Consider the following 26,352-nt stretch of genomic DNA (forward strand, 5'->3'; position numbering starts at 1 on the left):
AATCCACAGATGCAGAACCTGAGGATACGGAGGGCCAACTGAATAATCTCTTCATTACTGTAACCCCTGTACCTAGCACCATATTGGACAGTACTTAAAACTAAATGGAATGATACATACCACAAGTATGTATATTTTCAAAACCAGAAAGCATCAACCTACCATAGAGAAAACAATGGTTAATTAAAACATCCACAGAAGTATTGGGTTGGCCAAAAATTTCACTTGGGTTTTTCCATAAGATGTTACGGAAAAACTCAAACGAACTTTTTGGCCAACCCACACTAGGTGACAGAGGGAGAGGAAGAACAAGAGCCCAATAGCTAAACTGGAGGATTATATTCTGGACTATCTGTTAGATTTTCATTTATAATCTGTCTGGAGAATCTGGCTATAATGTTGACCAAGTTCAAGACATAAAGCACAAACAAGAAAGGTATACCAAACCATTTTTAAATTAAGCTTCAAGAAAAACGAAATTAAATGAAATAGCAAAACACAGATCGGTAATTACTCATTGTTTATTCTCCTCTTACAAAAAGACACTTGGAACAAATAAATATAAAATGGTATATGTCTTGTTTAGCAATGGGCAAATGTAAGTTTTCTTGGCATTCTCCACAGGAATAAACTAACGAAGTTTTCAAAAGTACACTCATCCTATCCACCTCCCACCTTGTTCTATAAAGCAGTCAATTCTACAATTTTTAACAATGGATTCTCAAAATAAGTAATTTAAGACTGACTCAGGGACTAAGACATCTGAATCAAGTTAAAAATATATGTGTAATATGATGCTGCCCAGAAACCTCTAATTCAACTAATAAATATTATTACAGTTTTTCTTTTTTTAATAATTTGTATGACTAAAGAGTCTGTTCTGTTCAAAGCTGCATGGCAAATAAAATAAACAGAAAGCAGAGTACAATATATACACTTTTCTGTCCTAAGAGAAATCATTAAGTACTGGTATATTTAACATACAGTGAACATGCCATGTATTTTCTTAAAGCCAACAAAATCCTGATTTCCTATACCTTGAAGGTGATGTAGCAGAAAGCAAACAAATACCCAAATCATTTGTGACCAGATTTAGCTAATAAAATTAGCTAAGAAAACAATATACACAACAACACACCAGAGTCTGAGTAAAGATGAATATCCAACGGTATTTGTTTCACTAAAATTTATCTTCAGGCTAATACCTGAAGAGTTTTGCTAATACTTACAATTAAATGTTCTTCTTTAATGATTTATGTATCAAGTGGAAATATGTACAATAGCTGTTTTAAACCAGAAAAAAAGGGGGTAATTCTTTTCCCCTGCCCTTTAAATAAAATATTTTTTTAAATCCATTTAAAGTAATTTCTTACTTGGTGCTTTATAACCACTTGCTACTTTATGGAGACCATTTTAAAAGGCAGAAAAGAATATAAAATGTTTAAAGGTTCACCATCAAAATAACCAAATGGATTTCAAATTTACTTTTGTAAACTTTCTGTACTACCTAGATCTTGTACTAATTAATTATACTTTACTAGATACCCTGTAATGTTAAAAACATGAATCTTTTTTTTTTTTTTTTTTTTTTTTGGCCATGCTGCACGGCTTGCTAGATCTTAGGTCCCTGACCAGGGATTGAACCCAGGCCCTTGGCAGTGAAAGTGTGGAGTCCTAACCATTGGACTGCCAGGGAATTCCCAAAAACATGAATTTAAAAAGGAAAAACTGGCTTTCAGATTTTAAAATAAGCCCCTTCCTCCTCCACAGCTACCCTTCAAATATTTGAAGCAGAAAATTAATCTGGTTGCTTTAGAGGCTGATGTAATTTTTGCTTAAAACAATCCATATTAACACTTCAAACTTTTTAGGACCAATATCAAATTCAATATCCAAAATATTTATTCACTCTGAGGGTGCGTGGAAGGTGGAAGTAAAAAACGTCAGTACAAATAGAACCACACATAAGAAAAAGCACCTAAAGATGGAGGAGAGACAGCTCTGACATCCTGTCAGTGGCAAACCATGATTGTGTGTTTCCATGGACATAACACCTTAAGTTATCCAAAAACCTAGTTTATTTGTTTCTATGTCTGAAACTTTCTTTAAACTTCAAAAGCCAATTAAAATTTAGGAGGGTAATTTTTTTTTTAATTTCTGGGTACAGATCATTTGAGATCAATTTCCTAGGAGGCAAGGCATGACTCTCCAGAAGTGTGAATAAACATCAAAAAACCCAAGGTAAAGAGCCACTACATCAACGTGAACAATTAGGAATCGTATGAAAGTCACAAGGTGTTACGATTCACTGATTTAAAGTAACTTCCTCGTGGTAGAAGATAGCGTTTCATGATAGATACAGGTTATGGCCACTGCTTCTGAGAGATACACACATCACCCCCTACTGGTGAGACCCCACTTTGTGACAATTTAGAAATCTGAATTTAACTCCAGAAGATATAAATTTCTGGAATATGAATTTGAAGACAGAGAGTACAACAGCAGTTGAGTGGAAACTGCCTGCGACACTCTTTTATTTATTTATTTTTCCATTAAGGCTACAGAAAATCTGCACATAACAAGGCAATTAATTCTCATAATAAAAATACCCCCTCCAAAATAGCCCCAAGGTCTCCAGTCAGATTCCACGGTCAGTATATGTTGTAATAAATTCTATTCCACAGGTGTACATTCTTTTGAGTCTGCAGGGTTAGGATCAATTCTTTCTGGAAATATTAGCTTTTCACAAACTGCCTCCTTTATCGGCAAATACTGTGATATTTCATTAGGTTCCGTGAAGAGGGAAGGTGAAACATGCTAGGAAATACATAAATCATATTAGCATATATTAAGTTACTGCACTGATAGTTTTGAAAATGCATTATACATGCATTCCTAAAGCATGCCAATTTTAAAATGAGATGCCATATATATATACATATATATAAGGAGCGTCATCAGGTGTTCCTAATAATACCAGGTGTCTCTTGTTACTGACTCAGCTCTGTTACTAGATGGTTTCCTCAAAGATCATAGGAATATATCATTTATAATGCTCCCATAAATGTCCTAAGAATTTAATACATCTTAATCCAATCCCTTTTTCCTGTTATTTTTGTACCTTGAAAGCACTAGCCTTCAGTTAGATGCCAATATGTGGTCTACAAGAGACTCTATATAACTTTTCTAACCTATGTATATTCTATATATAGACAGAAATAAGCACTAAGAGTGAATAAAAAATATCAAGTTAGCAGGAAGGTATCACTTTTTAAACAACCCATTATCGAATGCTATAGACTTGTAGAAGACCTTTACAAGTTCCAGGGGAGCAAAAAAAAGCAGGGGAAATTACGTCCCCAAAAGTAAGTCATGGAAAGAACATCCTATTGCAGCTCCACCACCAACTAGCTGTGCGACTTGGAGTCACACCTCTGGGTCTCAGTTTTTCCAAAATAAAATGTGGAAATTGGATTGGATGATGGTTAAGGTACCTAACAACTCTAACTGTAGTTGAGATAAGTTCCAGAAAAAATACGCTCCAATAGCATTTCTCCTATAGAGCCCTATTAGGTAAATGAATGGATTTAGGGATGTAGATTTGGTGGATGGGTGGGGCATGGGGGAATACCATACTTAAAATAAAACATTAAAATTTAACTTCTAAGAACTGATATTTAAATACTGTACCATTAAATTAGCAATTTTGCTCTCTCGTGATGTATATTCTCGTAACATGTAGGTCTTGTCAGCCTATGTTTAAAAATCAAAAAAATTGCAATAAATTTATTTATATTGATTAACAAAATCCTTTCTATTAAACAGAACTGCCCACATTTTAGAACAGGTTGTGAAAGTACCATTAAGTCTGATAAGAACATCTACTTCTACAGTGAGATAACCAATTCAAGAATTCTGAATTATTAATTCCAATCTCTATAAATCACATTAATATCTGATACACATATGTAAACAGATTTAATTATCATGTAAGAAAAACACAAGCAAAGGTTTTACTTTGAAAGAAAATGTGTATGTTTGTAAATGAGATATGCAAGAGATTTTAATTTACTTCAAGTTTGGAACTACATCTTTTCCTTAAGCTATATTACCATCTACCTACATAACTATGGCTACTCTTAGGTTCCCCCCAAAAATGTTTAAACAAGTTTTATTCTTTCCCATTTCTAAAAAATTCTTATCAAGTTGTTTATTTACAGCCACTTTTTTGGTACTTCAGTTTTCCCATTTAAGACTTTTTAAAGTGAGGTTTTAGAAAGCAATTTATTACCATTTGTTTTTTTGGTAAAACATTATTTAATAAAAGAAAAATCACAAGATTATGCTCCCTTAAAGTTTCAATCTTTTATATCAACAAAACAGATTAATGCTCATTGTTAAAAAAAATCAAATACTATAAACGTATAGAGTATAAATCATCAGCAATCACAACCTCTACAGATAACACTATCCTTAACATTTAGAAATCTCTACATAAAATCTTATATAGATTCATACTTGCATCTTAAAAGTCAACATTAATATGCACATCTTTCCAAATCAGTTAAACAACTTTCTGCCATTAATTTTAATGGTTGCATATTTTTCTACTATATGGACTGTAAAAAATTAATAAACAGAAACCTCAATTAAATAGATTTGGGAGACTAGAATGGGGAGCTCTCATACCCAGCAACCATAGCAGAGCCCAACAGAAAAAAGAAAGACTCCTCTTATTTCCTGGCAAGGACTCAACCAATGGAAAGTCATGGATTCTCTGTTTACTGTAGCACTCCCATTTTCCTTTTCCTCTCTATAAAAGCCTTCTCCTTCCCTTGCCGTGTGGGGACTTGCACATGGCTCACCATAGTTACAGACCTGAATTGCAATTTTCTGCTGATCCCGAATAATTCCAACTTTGCTGGAGAAATATCTGGCAGTCTATTTGTTGTAGGCCAACAGGATATAAATGGCCATTTAATCAATGCTCATTCAATGGGCATTATAGCGCCTTCCTTCTTTCCTTTTAGCTATTATAAACAATAGCATTGCCATGAATATTTATATATATACAACTCTATACAGCTGCCTGATTAATATTTGTGGGTTACTGTATGTAAGAATCTTTTGAGGATAAATTCTGAAAAAAAATCAATATTGTTGAGTTAAAGTATAAGCATTTCTAAAAATTTAGATTTCTGAGGGAGTAAAGTATAGCTTATTTTTAGTACTTTACTATCACTTTTAAAAAGAAAAAGATCCATCACAGTGACCATATTATTTCAAAAGAAAAAGAAAGTGCAGGATTTAGGAAAATACCAATCCAATCACATCTTACTGGGCTTAAATTCCAGTTCTGCCACCTATTAACTGTATAACTCGGGCAAGTTACTTAATCTCTCTTTGCCTTAGTTGCCTCAGCTGTAAAACAGAGATAATAATAGCATCTATTTCATAGGGTTGTTAGGAGAGTTAACAATTACTACGATTACCCTGACTGATACTGCTGGTTTCTTCTCTCATTCGTCATTCTATATGATCACAAATATGACGTTAAAAATTCATTCAAAAAGGATAGGCTGCTATAAAGCTACAAGAAGAATTTTCATGACTCAATTTAAGCCTCCCCCCTACATTCTTCACTTATTTTTTTAAAAACTTCGTATGTTAACAGTTCCTTGAAATGGAGCACAGAGCTTTCAAATATTAAAACAACTATCAAAATAATTGTATAATACAAATTTCTGGAGGCCATGAAATTGGTATTTCTAATATCAGGACATTACATAAACAACACATTACATAAACAACACATTACATAAACACTACAAAAAAAGTAAGAGTTAAGGGACAGTTTTCTTAAACAGATTAAGTTTAAGAGGTTTTTAAAAAGCATCAGACTCCCCTTTACCAGGGAGTGTCTTTTGGAAAACATGTTCAACTTGTAGAACTTTTGGAAAAGAAGATTTAATGTTTCGATAACTGTGCAGTCAATAGTGAATACGACACACCCAATCTTAAAGGTTAGACAAATAGCCATATAATATAAAGCATTACTGAATTTCGAAGTGTCAGACTGACGATGTAACAACACGAACAAGCCCAATGTCAATTAGTACTTTCATTAAATGAGAATAGATACCTCATGGTAAAGTCTTGTGTCATTCATCCTAATAAGCACCCCATCAATTCTCAAGAAAAACCGCAACAGCAAGAAAAAGCTAGAAGGCATTACTCTCTGGAAAAGAAAAACGTAAAAAGTATTTTAATGAAAATTAAATATTTTATTACTTTGCTGAAAGAAAAAAACATTTTTAAGGCATCGAAGGAAGGCTGAATGAGCCCTATATAAAACTCTCTGAACTAGAGGTTCTTTGCCCTAGCGCCAACCAAGGCTCAAAACCTTGTTTATACTATGTAACATACTGGTTTCAGTTTCCTACAATAGAAAAATATTTTTTCTAGGTCAAAAGATAATGAGGTTAAAAAGATTTAAAACTCACCTAAATAATGTGAAAAAAATAATTGTACTTATAGTAAATGTCAATACCAGTAATATCAAAATGAAAGAACAACCTAATTCTTTGCTGTTACTCATCTTTTATTAACTTTACATAAAGACAAGAGGGCTTTAATGGTATGCTCTAATTCAGTGCAACCAATTAAGTACTATTTCATACTGCCAAAGTCTGGTTTATGAGATCATTATAACACGTTCTTAACATCTATGATCTGTGTCACATCCATGTATTTCTATTTTCCAAGTATTACCACTGAAGAAAGTCAGAGTTAGTGGAGAGTGGGTCCTGGTGGCAGGGAGGGAGGGGGTGGATGAGGTGTGGGGTCTTCAGGTCTTTCAAAAGAATATACCTCATGGAGTGCTGTCAGAAACATGGCTACCTTTGTCTCTCCCCTTCAATCTACAGCCAGCAAAACATCCACAACTCAACAAGGGTATACCTCTGCCCAACTCAACAGGACACTGGAGAATTCCACACATCTGTACATCTAAAGGTGGGTGGACTGGAACACATGGAGGAGGCGGAACCAAGGGAACAGTGAAGTCAGTGCCTGCAATCCCAGCCCTATGACCGAGACGGATGAGCCCACAGCTTCAGAAAATCCAGTAGCAGCAGGAGAACCAGCACACATGACTTTGGTCTCCCAACTGTGGGAGCGCCCGTGGCCACAGGTAACTGGGAAGCAGTGGCAGTGGGGCCTGGGACCCTGACCCTCCCACAGCCCTGGCCCCCCATCCACAGTAGCAGAACCCTTATGACACTCAACATGGTGGAGGAGCCTGCACAACCCTGCTCCCCTCCAATTATCCTCCTCTTCCCACAGCAGAGCCTGTGTCTCAGGGGATCCCAGACACAAGGGAAGAGCCTACCATCCTCATGACATAGCAGCTCCGGCAGAAGCAAAGCAGCAACTACCCCAGAGGCACAAAAAGTGACAAAGAAGGCATGGAGCCACACCTCTTACAAAGACAGTGGAGGCTGGAAAGTGCCAATTCTCAAAAATAACCAGAGGTAGCACAGATAAGAGAAACCAGAAACTTGTGTTACAGCACCACCTACCAAAAAACAAAAGAAAGCACTCTCACTTCTAACCTGTCATTTAACTTCAAATGCACAAGCAGAGGAACATTTCATCGAGCACCATGAAGAACCACAGTAATACTATACAACAAAAAGAAAATGATAAATCTCCAGAAACCAAACTTAAAAGTCACAGAATATTTCAATCTAACTGATAGAGAATTCAAAGTAGCTATCATGAAGAAACTGAACGAGATACAAGAAAACTCAGAAAGGCAGTTTAATGAGCTCAGAAATAAAATTAATGAGCAGAAGGAATACTTTACCAAGAAGACTGAAACTCTAAAGGGCCAAACAGAAATTCTGGAGCTGAAGAATTCAATAAACAATATGAAGAATGCCATTAGAAGACATTGGAAATAGAGCACAGCATATGGAAGAGAGTATTAGTGAGCTCAATGGTAGAAATCTAGAGATGATACAAGTAGAAAAGGAAAGAGAAATAAGATATTTTTAAAATGAGAAAATTCTACAAGAGCTCTGTGATTCTTTTAGGAAGGGCAACATTAGGATAATGGGTATCTTAAAATAAGAGAGGGAGAAGGGAGCAGAGAGATTATTTAAAGAAAGAACAGCAGAGAACTTCCCAAACCTGGAGAAGGAACTGGACATACTAGTCCATGAAGCTCAGAGAACACCTAACCATCTCAATGCAAAAGACCTTCTCCAAGACATAATATTAAAACTGTTGAAAGTCAATGATAAAGAAAGGATTTTAAAGACAGCCATGGAAAAAAGGATAGTAACTACAAAGGATCTCCCATTAGGCTATCAGCAGATCTCTCAGCAGAAACCCTACATGCCAATAGGGAGTGGAATGACATTCTCAAAATATTGAAAGACAAAAATTGTCACCCAAAAATACTCTATCCAGCAAAGTTGTCATTCAGATATAAAGGAGAAATACTTTCCCAGACAAACAAATGATGAGGAAGTTCATCAACACTAGACCTGCCTTATAAGAGATGTTAAAAGGAGCTCTTTTACTAGAAACAAAACAGCAAAAATACACAAAGCTTTGAGCAAGGTGATAAATAGACAGAACCAGAGAATTGCAACTGTTTATCAGAATAGGTTTTAAAGAAAGCAGAAAAATAACTATCGCTATCTCAGTTTGGTAACAAACTCACAATATGAAAAAGGATAATTTGAGACAACAAAAACATAAAAAGAGAAGAGGAAAAGGACAGAATTTATACAGGTAAAAGAAGGTGAGATGCTATCGGCAGGAAAAGGACTATTTTCTCTAGGAGAGGTTTAATAAAAGCCTCAGGGTAACCACAAAACATAAACATAGAGCAGAGATACGGAACAAAAAGAAGAGGATATTGAGAAAGGTACCATAGAAAATCACCAAAACAAAATGGCAAACAGAAACACAGGGAAAAACAATAGAAATATAGAGCAACTAGAACACAACCCTATCTGATAAGAGCACTAGAAGCAAGCATCTTTTGTTCCAATGAGGTGACTCTGGGTGGGCTCCTGGATGGGAGCTGGTACCCAGAAAGGCCAAGCCATGATTATAAGCTTGGAATTTCCAGGCCCACCTCCACTCTCCAGAGAAGGGAGAGGGGCTAGAAATGGAATTACTGATTGATCATGCCTATGTGAAAAAGCCTCCATAAAATTCCAATGGCATGCGATTCAAAGAGCTTCCAGGCTGGTGAGCACACCCACATACTGGAAGGACCATGCACCCCTACTCCACAGGGACAGATGCTCCTAGGCTTAGGACCTTCCCAGACTTCGCCCTATGTATCTCTTCATCCGTATTCTTTAACACAGCAGTCCCCAACCTTTTGGCACCAGGGACCAGTTTTGTGGAAGACAATTCTTCCATGGACTGGTGCAGGGGGGGATGGTTTGGGGATGGTTCAAGTGCATTACATTTATAATGCACTTTATTTCTATTATCATTACATTGTAATAGATAATTAAATAATTATACAGCTCACCATAATGCAGGATCAGTGGGAGCCCTGAGCTTGTTCTCACTTGCCACTCCCTGGTAGGGTTTTGATTTGAGTCTGCAAGCAATTGATTTATTATGGTCTCTGGGCAGTCAGACCTCTCTGCTAATGATAATCTGTATTTGCAGCCTCTCCCCAGCGCTAGCATCATCGCCTCAGCTCGATTCCCAGGCACCACATTCCTGGTTTCTCACCTACATCCATATTTACCAGCCTAATCTTTGCTTCTATAGGAAAGAACTTCATTTTTCCATAACCTATTGCCTCTAAGCCAGAAATTATGGCATTTATTTTATTTACAGCAATATCTGTTACATTCTGAGAAAGAAACCAAACCAGAAAGGAAGTTCACTATTCTAATGAAATCCTTCCAGGCATTCTTAAAATGGAACCCTATCACATAACTTTTTAAAAGTTACACTTTTAAGAAGAAAGCATTTTAAGATGATGTTACGTTTCAGTTTGAGACTTACTATTTACTCTGATACACACATAATACATTTATGCCCATACCCTTTCCAACTCCTTCAGCTGCAAAAGACACATGCTCCCTACATACCGACCCACTTGTATACCCTGTAGACTATCTACCCACTTGGATACAAATGCACATCCAGGTATGCAAACTCATAATGAACATTCAACATAGTCAATTCCGTAGGTAGGTAGACAAGTGAAAGGTACATGACTGGATGAGCTGGAGAAGGAACAAATCTAAATGACAAGAGATAAACTGGGGGAAAGTTATAGGTGAACAAGGAACAATCATCTAATGCTAGAATAATGATATATGTTACATGGTACAAAGAAAACTTTGTCACTAATTAGTGTCACAACCTTAGATAAACTAACTTTTTGGGCCTCATCTATAGAGGCTAGACTAAATGATTCTCTAAAAATTCATTACAATTCCAAAATCCTACAATTCTACAGAAAAACTCAGCTTAAAACACACTTATTGCTGCTTTTGACTTATTGTTTTCATTCTTTATTATTATTTAAATCACAGTATCCATAATCATGCTCCAAGAACAATGTTTGATGTTGGGGCCCTTGTCTTTGGCAGTCGTTATGATAAGTGCTATAATAGAGGGGTTAAAAAAAAAAAGTAAAAAGGGCTTCCCTGGTGGCGCAGTGGTTGAGACTCTGCCTGCCGATGCAGGGGACACGGGTTCGTGCCCCAGTCCGGGAAGATCCCACATGCCGCGGAGGGGCTGGGCCTGTGAGCCATGGCCGCTGAGCCTGTGCGTCCGGAGCCTGTGCTCCACAACAGGAGAGGCCACAACAGTGAGAGGCCCGCGTACCGCAAAAAAAAAAAAAAAAAGAAAAGTACCATATAGGAGTATGGTAAAGGGATATTTGACTCTGCCTAGGGGAGCTGTGGAAGGCCTTACAGAGGAGGTGACATTTTAGCTGGATCTTAAGGATAAGGCATTTAATAAAAAGTTTCAGTTGAAGTTTCTCTGGAAAGTGTTAGAAACCCAATTATAACCTAATAGTAAACAAATAGGGGGTCTATTTATTATTCTTTTTTTGCATGTTCCACCAATAACACTGTTAATGGAAGTAGTCTGTCCTCCGCTGGTAGAAAAGAATACAAAAAAAAAAAAAAAAGAGGGAATTAACACTTGTCATTTCTGTTTTCCACTTCTATGCTGGAGACTAAAGTGTATTTTAATGGGGCACTGAAATTCTGACACGTGGGTGACTTTTTAAAGTGACATCCAGGGGCTTCCCTGGTGGCGCAGTGGTTAGGGATGCACCTGTCAATGCAGGGGACATGGGTTCGAGCCCTGGCCTGATAAGATCCCACCTGCCACAGAGCAACTAAGCCTGTGCACCACAACTACTGAAGCCCACATGTCTAGAGCCCGTTCTCCGCAACAAGAGAAGCCACCGCAATGAGAAGCCCACGCACCGCAACGAAGAGTAGCCCCTGCTCAACGCAACTACAGAAAGCCTGCGTTCAGCAACAAAGACCCAATGCAGCCAAAGATAAAAAATAATAATAATAATAATTTTAAAAAAATAAATAGAAATAAAATAAAATGGCATCCACTGTGCTGTCTGCAGATCCTTTCAATTATCATTTTTAATTCAGAAATGTGAAAGCTGAGTCACAGTTTTCATTTAAATTAAATAATAAACAAACAGCAAAGTAGCCAGACAGGTCTACAAAAAAATGATTTGCTAAAGTCCTAACAATATACAAAATATACAGAATACAATATATAAAATATGTAAGATTTCATGAATTTTATGATGGATATTAATAAGATGTATTCTAGACCCAAGTGAAACTTTACATGACATCACGTTAAGATGGTATGATTTCAAGTTAGTCTTGTATTTCTGACCAATGGTAAAAATGGAAGAAGTTAATTTTAAACACATTCACAATACTCACAATTTTCACACTCAGGCTTGAAACTCCATGATCATGAAGTTCATCCTCAAACAGGAGAACTTCTTCAAAAAACTTAATCTGTTCTCTGGCTTTCAATTTCTCTGTATCTATATGATCTGTTGTAGGTACAACCTAAAAGAAAAAATATAAGAAGGGGTACATAAAAAAAAATTTAGACAGCTTTCCTACCAGTATTTTCTGCATAGCCAGAGCACCCGGTTCTAAATTTGGGTGTTATCAGTAGACACAAAAAACGAGATATATGCCTTGTCCCTGAAAAACCTAAGATATCTGATATTATAGCTTCACAACACAGAGAGTCAAAATTCATCATCTTTCATATGAAAATCATTAAACAGAACACATTAAAATCAAGTGCTCTATTGTAACTATGAGAAAATTAACCATCTGAAAATTAGTCAATGTGATGAACTACTACTATCATAGAAGTTCAAAGCAGTTTTGTGCCGTAAAAGTCTACTTTTACAACATTTATTTGGAACTTAAAAAATTTTTTTCCCATTAGAATGATGGTATATATTTTAGATCCCCAAATCTACAAACAATGGTGTTTTAAATACTGAGGTAAATAAGAACTTTTAGAGAAATTCTAAGGGACACTCATAGCATTCCAAAGGGCTTTAGAGGATACCGGCTATTTTTTCAAAGTATTATTTTGTAGCCCCCGGACACAAACATACATAACCCAACAAAAGCACCAACAATCTCAAGGCAGGTCACGTCAGTAGCTCACTAAATCCAAGGGTCTCCTAACAGTAACATGAAAGTATGATTTGTGATACCATTCTTTACTACATTCAATTTCACTCAAAATGTTCAGCTTTTCAATTCTTTGACATAGTTGTATCATAAATAAACACAACAATGCCTGTCAAACCATAAGAATTCAGTAAATGGTAGCTATTATTTTACTTTACTTAGTAGCTATGACTAGGTCATTTGTTTGACTCATGCATAGAATTAAGAAATGAAGAGCAGTTTCAGAAAACTGGACAAGAATTAGAAAAATATGATACAGATGTCCAAGAGATTACATAGATTTTGTGGGAAAATGATCTTAGGGAGTATTAAGTGATGCAGAGGGAGAAAAGGCTGCTATGAAAGAAACTAGCAGTTTGTATGTGATTCCCAAGAGGTGAAAAAAATGTCCATAGTTCTTCCATGTTTACCTACAGATAACATTTTAGCCCTCTGCAATTTTATTCCAATATGTGTCTACAGCAGACATGAGACCACACGTGAAGGTGAAATTCGGAGTGGGGAGGGAACGTGAGGGATAGGGATAGGGCAGCATATAATCAGTCCCTTGCATCACTTGCATGTTTGTGATCTATTTAAGACCAACGTTGGTGCCTTTAGGATTCCCTAAGAGCATAAAACTTTAGTTACTATTAAATAAACACAACTTCTAAATTCCTTACTTTTCAATTAGTTTTAGTTCAAAGGAACACATTTGAAAATCCTCTTTATAGATACATCTGACTTCCAAAAAATTAATCATTCCATGAATTTTCTCATTAGTAAATGGCTACTTCACTAATATTTCATATATGCCTTCAGTAAATGACTGGTGAACATGTATCCATCAGTTTTGCCATTTACTTGTTCTTATAAAATGTTTGAAAAAGAAAGACAAAAAATAATTAGATAACACATGGATTAGGGAAATTCAATATATTTAACTTATCTATATACTATCTTCTTCATTCATAAGGACAAATATGTTTAAAACTTTGTATTTCTCTGCCTTTTCTCTTCCTCAACTCCACTTATCTCCTCCCTGAACTCAAGCATCTGAAAAGAAAAGGTAAAACAGCTACACTTAAGACATATGGAACATTTTTGACTTCTGGTATTGTCAAAATAAGCAACCTGGACAAACCCTCTTGCTGAAGACAATTTAAAAAGCTGGATGAAAAAACAAAAACTTCTTAAAAGCATTATATGGTCAAGGCACTAAAGAATGACTGGACTGATATCTGGAAGAGGACTGGAGCCCAGAAAAGTGAATGTGAGCCTACAGTTATCCAGCTTTGGCCTTGAGGCATCAGCAATGACTGGACAGAGGAGAGGCTGAGCTCTGCTGGCGCCATAATTGCTCAGTATTCACTAAAGGCAGAGGCCTTGGAGAATTCCTTGCCCTGCTCCCAATTTTGGGATGACATCTCAAAGTGCTACACTGGCTGCACACCTTCTTATATTACACACCCAGTAAACCTCAAACTCTGGCCCCACACCAAAGGTTAGCAAACTAAGACTTCCAGGCCAGTGTGGGCCGCCACCTATTTTTGTATGAACTGCAAGCTGAGAATCCTTTTTACATTTTTCAAATGACTGGGGGAAATTTTTTCTTAAGAATATTTCATGTCACATAAAAATTATATGAAATTCAAATTTCCATGTCCATAAATAAAATTTTACTGAGAAACAGCTATACCCATTCGTTTGCATATTGTCTGTTTGCTTTCGACTACAGCAGCACAGCTGCGTAACTGCAACATCAACTCTATGGTCCTCAAAGCCTGCAATACTTACTATCTGGTCCTTTACAGAAACAGTTTGCAAATCTATGCCCTTGACTATGAATGCCCTCAACTGCCCACCAGAAATAAACAAAAATCCTCTGTGGAGGAAAAACAGGATTCAAAGAAAAATAAGAAGGCATATTAGGAGTCTAGACACCATAAATCGGAAAACAGAAATAACAAGACAATAAAAGACACTGGGGACTTTAGGTGTTGAAAATATGAGGCCCAAGCTGTAGAACAAAAATGCACACTAGTTTCAAGGAAATAAAAGCTAAGGTTGAAAATTTCAAGATACTAGGAAATATTTTTTTAAAAGAACTATGATCGGGAAGGGTCCTGCTTGGGGGTGCTCACAATGTTCTATTTCTTTTCCTGGGTGGTTACATTTTACAATTCATTAAACTCTACCTTCATGTTTTATGGACTTTTCTAAGTTATTCCACAATTTTTAAAAAGCTTAAAAAACATATGGAGCACTACAAATATTCTTGATACATTACAAGAAAAATAAGTCCTGGTCACATCTTTCAAGTGGAACCTCCCTCACATCAGATGGAGGCTCATAATAAGGAAATTACTTGACATAAATATTTTTAAATTTATCATATAAAGTTAATTAACAGCAAATGCTAAGAACCCTATGTTAAATTCCCTTTTTAAAAACTGCTGAAAGTAGTGTGTGTGTGTGTGTGTGTGTGTGTGTGTACATCCCATTAGGAACATACAGTGAAACTGCTATGTTTTACAATGATTTTTCTTTTTTTAAAAAATGGAGATATAACTCCCATACTATACAATTTACCCTTTTAAAGTGTACAATTCAGTGGTGTTTAGTATATTCACAAGACTGTGCAGTAACCACTATTATCTAATCCAGAACATATCATCACCCCAAAAAGAAACCACCATACCCATTAGTAGTCACTCTCCATTCCCCACATCCCCCAGCCCCTGGAAGCCAATACTCTAATTTCTGTTTCTATAGATTTGTTTGTTCAGCAAATCATTCTGGAATCATATACATGTACCCTTGTGTCTGGCTTCTTTCACTTAGCATACTGTTTCCAAGGTTGTAGCATGTATCAGTGGTTCATTCCTTTTTCAGGACTAAATAATATTCCACTGTCTAGATATACCAGTTCTGTTTATCCACTGATGAACATCTGGGTGGTTTTCACATTTTAGCTATTATGAGTAATGCAGCTATGCATATTCATGTATAGGTTTTTATGTGGATATATAGTTTTCAATTCTCTTGAGTGTATACCTAGGAGTGGAATTGCTGGGTTACGTGGCAATCATGTTTAACTTTTTTTCTAATTGCTGGCAAAAAAAAAAAAAAGGCATAACAAGAAATCTACCATCTTAACCATATTTAAGTGTACAGTTCAGTAGTGTAAATTATATTCACATTGTTGTAAGATGGATCTCTAAAACTTTTTCATCTTGCAAAACTAAAACAGTATCAGAATTGTTAACCCATACCTCTGAGGAAAACAACTATCAACAAGCATACAGTACTCATATGCAGTTCTTTTTGCCTTTTGTCTTATACACTCCATTCATTTCCAATGTTTATGTCAACACATTCCTGCCCTAAAGTTACTTTTAAAAGCTCAAGATATTAAAGATGATATACAAATGGCCAACAAGCATAGTGATGTTCAACATCACCCGTCATTAGGGAAATGCAAATCAAAACCTCTCATACACTGCTCGTGGGAATGTAAAATGGTACAGCCGCTATGGAAGACAGTACAGGGGTTCCTCCAAAAATTAAAAATAGGATTACCATATGATCCAGCAATTCCACTTCTGGGTATATACCCCCCCAAAAAATGAAAGCAGAACTTTGAAGAGATATTTGCACACTTATGTTCACAGCAGCACTACTCACAATAGCCAAGAGGTAGAAGCAACCCAAATGCTCACTGACAAATGAATGGAAAACCAAAATGTGGTATATACATACAATGGAATATTACTCAGCCCTAAAAAGGATGGGAAGTCTGACACATGCCACAACATGGATGAACCCTGAGGACATTATGCTAAGTGATATAAGCCAGTCACAAAAAGACAAATAATGTATGATTCCACTTATATGAGGCATCTAGAATAGTCAAATTCACAGAAACAGAAAGTAGAAAGGTGACTGCCAGGTGCTGGGAGAAGGAAGAAATGGGGAGTTGCTGTTCAATAGGTATAGAGTTTCAGTTTTTCAGGAGGAAGAAGTTCTGGAGATTAGTTGCACAACCACATGAATATACTTAACAGTATTTAATACACTTACAAATAACTAATATAGTAGATTTTATGTTACATATTTTTTTACCACAATGAAAAAAAAGGAAAAAAGAAAGCTCAAGATACTGAATCACACTAAGTTGGGCAAATGTTCCAATGTGCTTTAAAAAAAAAAAAAGCTTTTTTAAATGCATGAACACTAACATGTTTTATTCCTAAAAAGCAGTATCAATAGAAGGGGCAGTCTTCTACTTATATTTTCCTGCATATCCAATTTATTTATTTAATAAGAAAGAAGAAAACAGCCAAACGTTGATAGGTTACTATAGGCCAGGTACATATTAGGCATTTGACCTGTTTTCTCATAACATTCTCATACCACAATCTGAGAGAAGTGCCTATGGTAGCCCAGACAACAAATGACAAGGCTGGATATGAATCCAGCCAGGTCAGTACAACTCTGTGACTGGCTCTCTCCTCTTACACCATGCTACAACTCAGAGTAATAGGTTTAACAACCTAAAGAGTGAGAAAACATTAAACACACACACACAGACACACACACACACACACACACACACACACACACACACACACACACACACACACACACACACACACACACACACACACACACACACACACACACACACACACACACACACACACACACACACACACACACACCAACAGGCCCCAGCAACTAAAAACCAAGAATTTAAGGGCAAAGGAAAGGCTTCATTCTAATGCCTCATTCTCTGATATTCTTACTGTACACATAAAATACCTTCTCCCACACAGGCAAACACTTCCTATACACACCAGGGCTTCTGAATAGTGTTTTAAGGAAGAGCTGAAGGATTAAATAATTTAAAATCTCAAATAATATTACAGGTCAAAAGATCCTTAGGTATTAAAACAAAGTTAAAAGTAAAAAATGTTCCTATGAAAGTGATCTTCCACATATAACAAATGTGCTTAACAAGAAGCTCTAACATCGGTGTTATGTTACTAAGAGGCACATACTTTAAGATCTTGAACCCATTTCTTCGTCTACAAAATAAGGATAAAAATGCCTACCCTACAAGACTATTTTGAGAAGTAAGCAGCAAAGTCCTAACAATTTTACCTGGAAAATAGTCACTCTATTTTTTAAGGCAATAAAGGAACACATTCATCAACTCTGTTTAGACCATAAAGCAAGGGTAAATACTATTTAGACAATATAGCTACTTTTACTCTTGGTATTTCAATAATATTAACTTAGTTGCCTTGACATCTGAGATATGATATTACCATAATAATAGCAACTGCCATTTATTAAGATCTTATTGTGTTAACAGACGCTGTGCCACAAACACCTAATACATGTTATCTTATTTACTACCTCACAACTGATATTATCCCTAGTTTACCAAAGTGAGAACTAAGGCTTAGCAAAGATTAAATTGCTTTTCCAAGCTGTAAAGTGACGGTGCTGGGATTTGAACTCAGGTTTGCCAAAGCCTGAGCTCCTTACCACTAGGGAGTGGTTGATCACATTGACATTTGTCAGCAACACCTTAGAACAAATTACATGACAGGCTGAAGTGCCAATAAAGGGTACTGAGCACATGTCTTTCACCTCCTACTACTCTCTCACTCCCTGTCTCTACTGCTGTGGATCTTGCTCCTTGATCACAGCTAATGCTACTTCATAGCCTCCAGGAGGCTTTTGTAAGTCAGCTCACAAAGTAAGTCATCATCATTGCATTGGGTTAAAACAAGCTCTCGTTTCCTCACTCCTTGAAATGAGATATCAAAAGGCCCACACACTTTGCAAAGTTTTGCAATCAGGAGTGAAAAGAGAGAATATTAATCTATGAAGTATTAATGGACTAGAAAAACCTTCCTCCACCATTAGACTGTAATGGAAGGATTTTTTTGTCTGTTCCCTGCAGTATCCATGGCTCTATGTAGCTAAGCTCCCAATATGAGGCCTACCAATTCCACCTTCCTGGTGTCATTTACCACAAAGTGAATCTCTTCTTAAGCAGGGCTTACACAGATGCAACTTAACATTAATATAGAGATTTAGAATTCATTGAGAACTTTCCCATAGATTATCTTATATCTGCTGTGAGGTAGATATTTCTGTTTATCCAATTTACTGATAAAACAAAACCAGTCAGATTAAATAACTTGCCCGAAGTCACACCAGGTTCACACATAGTGTAGGCAAAACAATAATCCAAGCTGTCGGACCAAAATTTCTATCTGCCCACATATCCGTTCATCTGTAAAACTGTAAGCTACTAGCTAGCAGGTTCTGTCTAAATCACCTAATACATTACACCAAGAACAGACACATTTTCATGCTTCTTGAGAGCAATAATGGTAACATCAAGGCAGTCTGCCATTGCTACCAACCACATTTTTAGCAAAAATTGTTCCACTATGGCTTTCTTTTATTTTGTGCTGATAATCAACAAGCAAAATCCCTTTACATTAGGTTCTGAAGCCTCGCACAATAGAAAGTAAAGTAGCAGCATAAAATAACCCATTACTAGAAAGTTCTAACACTGAAATTGTCCAAGGCAATCAATGACTCATAAAAGCAAAAAATAAGATTTACCTTTAGCTTAAGTGATTCTCCAAGTAACGTTCCCTTATAATCTGTTGTATAGGTCCAGTCATACGGCTTGATAACCTCCTTAGAGTGCTCACCCTCCGTCCTCAAACACCAAAACGAGAAGGGTCAGTCAGTGATGTAGAATATAGATCATCTGTCTTCATTTATCACACCAAATTACATTCTACAGATAATATAAAATACTCTACTGAATACATATACTTGTCATAATTCACTAATACAACATCTGTCTTAGTTTTTCTGCACATTTATTGTTATTTAACTTGTCATGTACTGATAATGTAGTCTCTCCAATTAATCTGTACACCGCCTGAGGACATGGTTTCAAGGCTTATACTTTTTTCAAAGAACATAGTACATAACAGGCACAAAGTAAATAACTGCTGATTTGATTATGAAAGAAAATACATTTTTCCTAATTTCAATGCTCCTCACATTTTCAACGCAAATCATAAGTAAACATTGTTCTTCAAAAATAGGAACATTAAAGTACACAGTGTAATGCCTCTTCACTAAAGAATACTGAAAGCTCAAAAGAGTAAACCCTACATAGCTCAGCTCAATTGTAATTCAATTTAATTCAAGAAGTATTCAAGAGTGGGGTAATTAATCTCCATTTTATGGATGAGAAAAATGAACTCTAGAATGATTCAACTATCAGATTTAATAATAGTACTAGCCATTCTAATAAAATACACATATCACAACTGAATATTTTTTCAACTCTTTTCTTTTTTGTTTAACCCATAACTACCCAGATTCCCACCTGCTTTCCTGCCACTCTTCAGCGCAGGCTACTTTAAGCATTCCTTGGTAGTTGTTCACACATCTTAATGCATCTGTAGCATTGAACTCGATCCCAAAGCCAGAGCCATGCTGGATTCTTAAAACGTTGTCTCCAAACATCATTTCAGGGAGAGATGGCATATGCAATTCATCAGCTAACCTATGTATAACCAAAAGTCAGCAGGATTATTTTATATCACTGTTGCCACTTTTGCTGCCTTCTGATCCCCACAGAATACCTTCTACTCCTAAACAAGTTAAATAATACATGATTTAATAAAATGATATATTTGTAAAGTCTATAAATGGTTTCATCATCCATTCTCTCTGTGTATATCTTTTTGGCACTGTATTAGGTAGTGGGCTAAATTAGATAATAAACAAATATACAAATAAATACACAATATAATGTCAGCTAGTAACAAGTGATATATAAAAATTAAAGCAAGGTGATGGGGGAAGCACTGTTTTAGGTAGGATGATCACAGATCACATCTGAGACAGTTGAATTTGAGCCTCAAAACTACCCTGTGAGCTAAGAAAGGCTCAGAGAGTTTAAGCGGCTAACTCAAATCACAGAGCCAGTTAAGTGGTAACACCAGGCCTATTTCCATTATATTAGACTGCTTTATAAAGACCTGGACCTCATCTAGCCAGCCTCATTACATAAGGAAGTTTTATTAGACATACTATAAGACCAGGATCACAAATTATTAACCCACAGATGTGTTTTGATTAGCCTACACAATATATTTTTAATATTTGAAATAACTGGCAAAATTATTGAGGTGCCAATAAAAATTGAGAGATTTTTGAGAAATCTGGACTTCTAGTTTCTCTTAAAAAAAAAAAAAAAACACTTGGCAACATTGGACCTGTATTTCCACGTGACACCAACTGGCTGGAGCTGAGTGGAGGTTGCCCCCTTCAAGTGGGGCATAGACTCTCTGGTTCACCGGTCTCCTTGGCCCTTTAAAAGCTGAGTCTGTGACCCCTGTTATAAAGACTTTTAAGTGGCTACTCATTACTTCTGAAAAAAGTAGGTCAATGTATAGGTTACCATGCCTTATGACTCCAACCCCTGAGTTACAACCAGGACTGTCAATTTAGGGATGAAAGTTTGGCTTCTTAACCAAAGGCAATTATCTATGGGCTGGCAGGAACCCCTGAATTTTAGCCTGAGAACTCTGCCCGATACACTCATACTGAATTGAATAACGGCCAATTAAACTTACTCTGATCCCCCTTTTTATAAGTCTGAATGACAGTTAAATGAAGCACAGACCAAGAGACATGGCATGACACAGAACCATGTGGTAGAGAAGAGGGGAGAGTGAAATTTTTAAGTAATAGCAAGAGAAGCAGATAGAGCAAAGTAGAGACTGAGAAATAAGGATGACAAGAAGATTAGAGACATCTATAGTTGGGGCCACAAGAACTGCTGTTCATTTTCTGAGCTAATTCCTATGTTTAGTTATTTCCTCATGTATTATTAAATTCTCATCACTTGAGGCAACACGGGGGTGGGGAGTGGACGGGAGTCTCCGTTCCTTGCAACCTGAAAGCACAACTAACACAGAGGTTCCATGGAAGTGATTTTCTGGTTATCTTATGTACCAATTTTTTTCCGTTAATATTGATTTTGGAAAATTTTCAAAATGTATTGTACACTTCTCTTTGTTTTTAAACAAAACATATAAAATGTTATTTTACCTTTTCTTGCTGACCAGAGATCATCATATTTAACAATCTTGTAAGACAATGTCCTCAAGTTCAATTGAGTGTGTATACCTCTCGCTACTCTAGATTGTAGGTATCTGCCCCTGAAGCACCCTCATCCCTTTTTATTTGGTTTCTTATCTATCAAAGGATGGAAAAGCAAACAATCATACTCCTTAAAATTGCATAATGAATAAAAAGAGAACATGAAAAATGCTAACAATTCATTTATTAGGGCAAAGTGACTATATGGAACTCTTTTCCTTCCTTACATTTCCAATATGGTTACAATTACAAAGTATGCAATAGGGTCAAAAGTGTAAATATGCTCTGAATGAAGTTCTAACAGATCCTGAACAAAGCACAGAATTTTAGTGCAAGTGTTCTATGATAGCTACTTTAGCAGAACCGAAGGCTTTCTTTTCTTTTTTCTTTTTTAAGACTTCTGGATTTTTGAACAGCTACATAGTTATACCTGTTAGGTAAAGTAAAATAATGCTATATTAACGAATATATTCTTACATAAAACTAACAAAGGATCTATGCATATCCCAAGACCACAATTACTCTCTTTCCAACTGCTTTAAATTTCCAATCAGACACACCAATCAAGTCTTGTATATATATTAAAAACAAACAAGCGAAAACCCCTGCATAAACAAATTAAAATACTTAAGCCTTAAATGGAAAAAATATTGATTCTTATTATAAACAGCTACTTCATTCCTGGATCATCAAAGCCCCACCACTTTCAAGAATAAAGATGGGTTCTAATTCCACCATGACTGCCCAGGAGAGGACTTAATGCACCACAGTCCCATGTTTCCATAAGCTTCCTATCTCTGGTGAACTTTTTGTTCTTACACAACAATTATATTAATTTTGGCTATGAAGAAAAGATAGCAATTAAAGATCCTGTTTCTTGTAGGAAAACACCTTCACCAGTAAAATTCTCTACTTGTTGCAAGCTTTAAAAAAAAGCAAAAGCACCCCTGAGGGAAACAAGCACTTGCTCACTTGATTTTCAGAAGAACTATATCAATTTACATTCCACCCTGGGGCAAAAATTAAGAAAAAAGTACCAAGAACTTAATCAAATTTATATTCTTTGACCCAAAATATCAGCTTTGGGAAATCTGTAATATAGAAATAATCCCCAATGTAGGAAAAAAAAATTATACACATTAATACTCATAATCATCTTATTTTTAATAGAAAAAGAAATACTCTAATTATAAAGAAATAAATGGTTATGTAAACTATAGTATATCCATATGATGAAATATTATGGAATCATTAAAAATACTTAAAGGGAGAATATAATGGAGAAAAATGCTTATGATACAATTGTAAAGAAAAAAACAGGCACACTGCATGTTTATTTTATCTGTGTTTATGTATATGTGCACATATCAGTGATCTAAACTTTTAAGTTGCACATCTTTAGTATGATATCTAATAACATTAATTTTTCATCATAAATTTAAGTGAAATTTATTCTTTTGTTATTAGGAAATAGAAAATATTAAATACTAGAGAGATCAACACTCCCATGCAAATGTCCATAGACATATGAATGGAGAGAGAAAATGTGGTTTAAAAAAAAGAAACAGGGCTTCCCTGGTGGCACAGTGGTTGAGAGTCTGCCTGCCGATGCAGGGGACACAGGTTCGGGCCCCGGTCCGGGAAGATCCCACATGCCGCGGAGCGGCTGGGCCTGTGAGCCATGGCCGCTGAGCCTGCGCGTCCGGAGCCTGTGCCCCACAACAGGAGAGGCCACAACAATGACAGGCCCACGTACCGCAAAAAAAAAAAGAAACAGAAAACAAAAAAATACGAAAAGAAAATGTGTTTTATACGTACAATGGAATACTATGCAGCCTTTAAAAAGAAGGAAATTCTGCAGTTTGTGACAACATGGATGAAACCTGAGGACATTATGCTAAGTAAAATAAACCAGTCAAGTAGTAAAGTTTTAACTACCTTACTGGATAACGCATACCAAATACGAACTAATATAAGATGTGATTCTTTGGATTTTTTCCAACACATCTGGAAAAATCTGGTAGTCCTATGAAATATTCCAGTCATATATGTAAAAGAATCACTGCCACTAACTTACACTTCTTCAAATGTCCTAAATTCCGAGTATCTTAAACACAGGCCAAATACAGAGTATCTTAACCCCATTTCTAATGTCAAGCTTCACCATTAACAAATAGGTAGGACCATTTATAAGGCAAGGAAGACAGGAAGCCTTAATTCATTAAAGGAAGTATCGTTAATCCAAAGTTTCCCCTAATTCATTTATATAGCACCCAAGAGATTTCTATACCCTAGGGCAAGGCATCACAGAAAAATTTAGGATAGGAGCAGATAAACCTTTCTTTTGTCATAAGGAAAAAGGACCAAGTATACTCAGGCAGAGCTGTTTTAGAAATAATAAACAAGGAGATTAAAGATCTGGAATTTGATTCCCTTAGAACTCTCCATGCATCCAGCACCTCTTAGGGAGTCTGTAAGGAAATTATATGGGCACAATTTGAAGCTGACTGCTTTATATACCGCAATTATATATATGGTGCAATATGTAACAGAGAAAGTTATATGGAGAGGAAAACTCAGTAACTCAGTCTGTGGTGGGATGAAGGGAATTTTTTCCCTTTCTTTTCTGTATTTTCTCAATTTTTCTTAGTGACTCTGCAAGAATGTTACTTTTTTTTTTTTTCAATTAGGAAGCTAAACATCCTTTCATGACTCTCCTCTCTTCCCTGGTCACTTCCCTCTGCCTAAATCTTAAAATGTCAGTGCTCCCTAGGGTTCCATCTCTTCCTTGTCTTCTGGATAACTTCTAGATGATCTTAATTCACTCCCAAGGCTCCAGGTATCAACTATAAGCTGATGATTCCCAAACCTAAATCCATGGACAAGTCATCTTTTTTAAGCTCCAAAATAAACGCCTAAGACACCTCCACTTTATAACCCACACACAACTCATATTTCAGCAAAACTAAACTCATCCTCTATCCAACATCTGCCCCCAATCTGCTCCTCCTCCTGGGTTTCTCACCTTGTCCAACGGCAATGAAATCTTGCCAAGGGTATAGATTCCTCCTTCTTCCTTCCTCCTCCTATCAAGTGGCCATCAAATTCAGGCACCTAATCTTCTAAAACCTCTCCTCTCTCCCCTTCTAACTGGTTTCCTTACCCAGTCCTGCAGCCCACCAATCCATCCTCCACATCACCTCCAGAGAAATCTTTCAGAGTGTACATCTGATAATGTCGATCCTTTGTATAAAATGGCACCCGGTGGTAGTCAGATAAAATTCAAAACTCCTGAGCCTGGCATAAAAGTTCTCTCAGTGGTATCTCCACTGCCCAGGGGCCTACCTGCCTCTGGCTTCTCACTACAGTACTCCCCCTTTGATACCTCACACTCCAATCACACAGAAACAGTCCTTCATGGCTCCCACTCTCTCTGACCCACCGGCTTGCCACGTGCCCCCGGAACCCGCCCCCGCCCCCCCCCCCGATTTTGTCAAGATTCAGTTCAGGCAGCACAAACGCATCACAGCTGTCACTCTCCCTGGCCTTCCGGCTTTACACATGCCCCCCAGCCCCACCCCATCCCACCGACTTTATCAAGATTCAGTTCAGGCATCCCAATTTCCCGGATACCTTGTTCCCTTAAACAATCTCAAATAACCCTGCATATACACCTATATCAATTCACACTGTATTATAATTGTCTGTCTCTCTCACAAGACTGTGAATTTCTCGAGGCAGGGACTGTCTTTCATCTTCTGTATCTCACGTGCCTGGCACGGCACCTGACATGCTAAAAACCAAGCATATATATCATCCCCGTTATCAACCCCCGAGAAAACAGGTCATAGCCACCCAGAAAGAAATAGTCTAAAGGTGGCGCAGGCTGCGGCAAGTAGAGACCTACGGGAGGGGAAAGTCCACCGTAACAATCATGCTCTGCTCAAACCCAGGCGGAGTGACAATTTCACGAAGGCAGCGCCTGGCGGCCCGAACCGAAGGACAGGAGGTGGCGACAGGAATATTTCCTGGTGTTGTCAATTCAAAGGTCCCGTCCGGAGGGACCCGAGCCTCCGCCCCCCAGAGAAGGGCTGGGGCTCCGCCGAGCTCGCCCTGCCTCCCGCCCAGGCCCAGCTCCCCGGCTCGCGCCCGAATCCCAGCCCCGGAGCCTCACTTCTCCACATCCGCTGACTTCATGATGTGGGTCTTGGACGCCGTCAGCTTCCAGGGCCCAAAGGAGAAGTCCTGGTGGCTGCTCTGGAAGCCGTGGATCATCATGGCCGCAGCGGGGCTCGCGTGGGCCACACGGAACAGGCTGGAGCAGCGGCGGCAGCGGCGGCGGCGGCCGACACCGGTCCCTCCGCCTCCCCCCGACCCAGCCCCCTCGGCTTCC

At 37.2% G+C, this 26,352-nt stretch overlaps 1 protein-coding gene across 1 annotated transcript; it reads right to left on the reverse strand.

The window, feature by feature from the left end:
- Positions 1–439: 439 nt before the first annotated feature.
- On the reverse strand, positions 440–26,352 carry TIPRL (TOR signaling pathway regulator). Its single transcript, XM_082616088.1, has 7 exons — positions 26,134–26,352; positions 20,176–20,355; positions 19,392–19,491; positions 11,982–12,113; positions 6,143–6,238; positions 3,691–3,753; positions 440–2,817 (listed from the first exon to the last, which is right to left on the reverse strand). The coding sequence occupies exons 1-7, from the start codon at positions 26,235–26,237 to the stop codon at positions 2,674–2,676; spliced, it is 819 nt and encodes a 272-aa protein (XP_082472214.1). The 5' UTR covers positions 26,238–26,352; the 3' UTR covers positions 440–2,673.

The sequence above is a fragment of the Mesoplodon mirus genome, assembly GCF_964341445.2.
Source record: "Mesoplodon mirus genome assembly, chromosome: 3".
In the NCBI taxonomy this organism is placed as follows: Eukaryota; Metazoa; Chordata; class Mammalia; order Artiodactyla; family Ziphiidae; genus Mesoplodon; species Mesoplodon mirus.